This window comes from Corylus avellana, chromosome ca1 (genome assembly GCF_901000735.1).
Source record: "Corylus avellana chromosome ca1, CavTom2PMs-1.0".
Classification (NCBI taxonomy): Eukaryota; Viridiplantae; Streptophyta; class Magnoliopsida; order Fagales; family Betulaceae; genus Corylus; species Corylus avellana.
Window position 1 is genome coordinate 49,630,094 of NC_081541.1, and position 5,572 is coordinate 49,635,665.

At 34.3% G+C, this 5,572-nt stretch overlaps 1 protein-coding gene across 1 annotated transcript; it reads right to left on the reverse strand.

Annotated features, from left to right (window-relative positions):
* Positions 1–1,394: 1,394 nt before the first annotated feature.
* Positions 1,395–3,410, reverse strand: LOC132174227 (cation/H(+) antiporter 4-like). Its single transcript, XM_059585920.1, has 4 exons — positions 3,097–3,410; positions 2,559–2,985; positions 2,228–2,368; positions 1,395–2,150 (listed from the first exon to the last, which is right to left on the reverse strand). Exons 1-4 carry the CDS (start codon positions 3,408–3,410, stop codon positions 1,395–1,397), a joined length of 1,638 nt encoding a protein of 545 aa, XP_059441903.1.
* Between the last annotated feature and the right edge of the window lie 2,162 nt (positions 3,411–5,572).

The window sequence follows — 5,572 nt, forward strand, 5'->3', positions numbered from 1 at the left end:
TAATAAGGGGATAGAGACAACAGAAGTGTTAAACTACAAGTTAACACAAGAAAAAACTACACTTTACTGTCCTAAAGTTTCACTTGATTTGCAATTTGACTTCCAATGTTTTAATGTACTCGAACAAAGTATCAAAAATTTGCAATTTGACCCATATGTTAATAATTTTCGTTTTTCTCTTACGAAAATGATGGAAAATACTTAATTGCCCCCTTAAAAAAAAAAAAGGTTTATTGAATTGGGGGCATTTTTGGAAAATTTTAAAACAAATGGGGGCAATTTTGGAAATTTTAAACCAAAAAATATACATGCCTCGCACGTGAGCAATTTTTCGTCAAATTGGACAGAAATGGTTAACGGAGTGGTTACATTGCAAATTTTTGATACTTTGTTAGGGTACATTGCAAATTTTTAAATATTGAAAGCCAAATTATAAAGCGGGTAAAACTTTTAGGGGGTAAAACTTTAAGGGAGTAAAGTGTAATTTTCCCTTAATTACAAAGTAGCCAAATGTGAGGTATATGTAATGCTATGAATGCATGTGTTGTTTATTGATTATACAAGTTATGTAATGTTTATTTTATTTTTATGGAAATTTAGAGGTCTAATGCATTATGTTAAGTTTCAAATTTTTCCCTCCTCAGGCTTTTGCATAACATTTATCATGATAATTTTTGTTGTGTAATTAAGAAAAATATGCAATTGTTTGGAAATGATTAAGAAGGGAACATAATCTGTGTTTGCTATGAGAGAGCCAAAGCATAATGGGTTTTCTTAATAAGAAGGAGAAGAAACAAATGGGCAACAGTCTGCTTGGGGTCTCTCGCTCCCTCTCAATTGCAGCCCTTAACTTCATAAAAAAAAAAAAAAGAAAGAAAAAAAAAGAGAAGATTATATAGTGGCAATGTTGTAATTGTGTGAAACTGGAGTGGTTTTTGTCATTAAGTGATTTTTTCTCCTGTCAAGCTTTTCTAGAAACACAAATTTTGCATTTTTTAGGACACATTGAGAGTTTTTTTTTTTTTTTACTTACCAAACAAACATAGTTTGGTTTGAAAGAACTTTCTAAGTGTTAAAAGTATTTTTTAGGTTCCTAAATGCAAAACCAAACAAGCACTTAAATTAGGGTTTAACAATTTTTCTAGCGTCTATTAAGAACAAATTCGTGCTTGTAGACGTATACCAATTATTTTAAAAGAATATACTTTAAAGAGGCCTGAAAATAATATCAAATTTTCTAAGATCTAAAAGTGACCTATCATACTTAAGGCCAATATCTATATCCTGTGAAATATTTATATAATTTTATATATACACCATGAGAAGATGAATGGATATAGTTTTATATTCGTGAAGGTTCAAAAGATAAGAGCTCTAGCTTCCCTAGTAGAGGACTAGGTCTTCTTTTGTTGTTGTTGCACCACCAAAACAGAAATTCCGCTATTAAGATCCGATGAGGCAAGCAAGTCTCCCATAATCCCCAACTCTGAAAATTCACTCCATTCTACAAGCCTAGATGTATGTGGAGACTTTACGTTATGCCGTCTACCAACAATAATAAGGTCATATTCGTTCACCATACTTCGAACTATCAATGCTGTCTGAGGCCCATCTTTCACTATTTTCTCGAGGCATATCACATATTCATTACCCAAATTGGTAAGTTTAACATCATTTAGTATCTCATTGTCAAACAATTTGTCACAGTGGGTATCACCTTCATTGCTAGCGGCAACAAAGTGAACCACAGTCATGGTAATTTTCGAGTGATTGGCCATGCGCTTGGCAAAAATCAATGCCTCTCGATCATCATTATCTCCTAAGAAAATCATGGCAACAGAATAGGATGAATCTGGTGAAATCATTGAGCGGCCAAAATGACCATGGTCAACTAGGATCCCGACAGAGCATGGGGCTTGTTCAAGCACACTACAATTTAAGGACCTTATAGTATTGTCATTTGATTTGACAACACCTTCAATGGACCATTTTCGGTGGAACGGTAGTACTATAAGGGAAGTAAGTTTGTCCAATCCAAGGATGCATATGTCTTCATGCATGTACTTGAGTTGAGAGATTGTTGTGAAGATGTTTACTAATACAACACCCTGATTGACTTTTTCAAAGTGATTGAAGGCGAGAATGACATTCTCCGAATAGGGTGAAGCACATAAACAGCGAGGGGTCTTTCTCTAGATGAGCACGAGACTTCAAGTAGTTTTGTTACAGCAGCAATGTCATCTTGCTTGTGAATGCAAACTAGGACTTTGAGCTTTGCATTGAGTCTACAATGCATAATATCCCTTTTTTGGTAACCAGCATATTTTCTTGAAGGATCGTACAAGAACTTCACCAAGAGTGAAGAGTGGCACGAAAGTTGCAGTCACTAGGATGCTAACACATGACAAAGCGAACATTTGGTCTGTTATGGTCTGCACTCAAATAAAAAAAATGTTGGCATTCATCTAATTAATGTATATCAGAGGCACCCATAATCGGACCGAAAAGAGAAAGGTAGTTCTGGTTTTTGGGGAAAAAGAGTGAGAAAAGAAAGTCACCTCGTTATCTTTGAGAAGTGTATAGTAAACAAGTTGGACTACACCTTTGCAACTCAGTAAAAGAGAGAGTGCCAGAGCATCATTTAAAGGCATTTTAGAGTATAAGGTAGGAATCAAACACGCCCCCATTTTGGCCACAAAAGTCAAAATAATGAGGATTCCGTTGACTGTCACGAAGCTGCTATCAAATTTGATTGAAATCAGATCTATCCTCATCCCACAAGTAGTTACTAAGAGTGGCATAAACACATCCGAAATGAGACAATTGAACTTGTTGATAATGGTTGATCCTAAAGGTGGTCCAACGGGTACTGCCAAACCCAGAATGAAAGGTCCGTAGAGTGAAGTAAGACCAAACAAATATGAAAGATATGCCCAGCCAAGAACCATTAGCATAGTGATATGAATGTACATGTCTTTGATAGGCCTGCCTTCTGGTGTGTGTTTGATTACACAGAAAAATGCCGGTCGAATTACAAATACAATGATGATAAGAAAGGTGACGACTCCTCCTAAATCTAAGCGGCGAACATACTACCTCGCTCGTTTTTTTACTCTAATCAAGGAGCTACTCACCACAGCCATTGTGCTTAAAGAATCACTTACCAATGCTGCAGATAGGGCCAATCGACCCAGTTCAGAATTAAGGATCTTGAGATCCTCAAGAAGGCAAGCAAGGACTGGAAATGGAGTTACACAATTTCCTATTGTTAAATATGGAAGTATATATGCTTTTTCCTCCTTCAGCCACAATCTTATAAGCTTCATTTGGACGAAAAGGCCAATTAGCATAGGAGACCACATGCATGGAACACCAGTAAACAAAGCTTTTCTTCCTGTTCTTTTTACCATTCCTATATCCATTTTCACCCCACTCACAAAAAAAAAAAAAACCAGAGTAGATAACTAAAGGTAGACAGCATACCAATTATTTCTTGACTTTTAATGGGGAACAGAACATTTTTGAACATTCTAAGCCGTCCTAGGAGAGAAGGACCAAGGATTATTCCGACGTGGTTCACATAAAACCAAGACACATTGGGATCAAGTATGTTACAAAAGGAAAACCAGAGAAATTAAGGAAGTGTTGGAAGAGAGCACATACAAGAAGTTGTGTGGTGAAATTGGTGACTCCATGACGCTTAAGAATATTGTATTGGGAGAATTGGGTGAGGGTGAAAATAAGAACCATTTGCAGCTGAAGCATCGGCATCAAAAACCGCACCGTGCCGGAATAAATGTAGCTCCATAGGCCCTGTGAAAGGATCATGGCGGGGAACTCATTACATTCGATTATGGTGATCATGCCACTTCCATTAACATATAAGTTTGCATTGTGCATTTTTTCACACAAGAAATGCACGTACGGCCTTCTAATGAACAAAAAATACAAACTAGTTAATTGAGCTTGAAAGAGTCTTTTAATTCTTCATTTATGTGAAATTCACAATTTAAATGATTAAATTATTGAATAAAAAAATACAAGGGGCCTTATTGCCTGTTTTAGGAGTACAAGTATTAGCATTGCTGGTTAAGTAACTAATCAACATCCATCATATCTTACGGTTTGTTAAAAAACAATATTGGGTCAATCCTTTAGAAATGATCAACATCCATTATCTTATATATGCTTAATTTTTGGGGTATATTTACTTTTAATCCCTAACCTCGTACCAAACTTCAACAATTTCAACATGGGCATTCAATGTATCAATCACATTCAAACACCTCCTCCTGTTCGAGTTTTTTATTAACTCAAACCGCTAACAAGTGAAATATTCTTTATACCCCTATAAAATTTATAAAATTACAGCAAATACACCTGCATTACTTGGGAATTTCATTTTCGGCTAAGTTTTTAGGATTAAAATATTAATTAAATAATTAAATTCACAATTTTTATGGTTATTTAATATAGTATGAGAGTTAAAATCATGAGTTTGAACCTTAACTCTACCGCTCCCTCCAATTTCAATTAAACATTTTACTTATTGGACCTCACTCATTGAGGGAAAGTTTGAGCTTACACATGATAAAATAATGTTAAAATATTAATTAAACGATTAAATTCATTATTTCTTATCACCTTAAGCTTTTGAGAGAAATATTTATTTAACATTTAGATAAAATGTCCATTATATCCAATGTTGTATATAAGCACACATACACTATAAATAGATAATATTATTGAAGTATTCATATTTGTTACAAATTATATTTCTATTTCTTTTTGAAATTATCAATTAACCTTCTTCTACATTAAATTCATTCCAATTGATAGATTCTTTTGTGTTATGGACGTACTGTTTAGAACATAAAACTTAATCGTTAATTGGAATTATGGAACCAATGGTAGAGAGTTGGTAATAGTAGGGCTTCACAATCCGGGCCATGGCCGACTCTTCCATTTAGGCAGTCGACTAAGCCCCCAATGAAATAAGGCCCTTAAATAGTAGTAGTATAATTAAGGCCCCAAGCTTTTATAAAAAAAAATTAAAAAAAAAGTTCAAGGCCCTAATTATGGTATAAATATTAGTCAATATATTTCTATGTATTAAGATCCCAATTATAGTAAAAATGTTAGTGAATGCTCCTTAATGTAAGTAAAATATGTTAGTCAATATTGCTAATTTATTAATCTTTTGTCTTCCCTAACAAAAAGGGAAAAGAATCCTCTCAATTTCAAGTAAAATGGAGAGGATCCATTTAGTGCAATTCGAAGGGCATACTTATCCAAAACGTTTTGTCCAAAAATAAATAGACAATATTGCCCTCCTAAATGCACTAAATGAATCATCTTCATTTCACCTGTTTCCAACAAAAAGTTAGTGACATGCGTCGTGTTGACTTCTTATCCCCTCAACTCTCTAAAATGTCCATGAGGAATAAGATATTTTTTTTAAAAAATTAAATAGAAAAAATACTCAAAAAAAAAAAATCAGGATAAAAAAAAAAATTGGAGTGATTGAAACCACCTCCATGGTCTACTTGGGGTGGCCAAATTCCTGGCCACC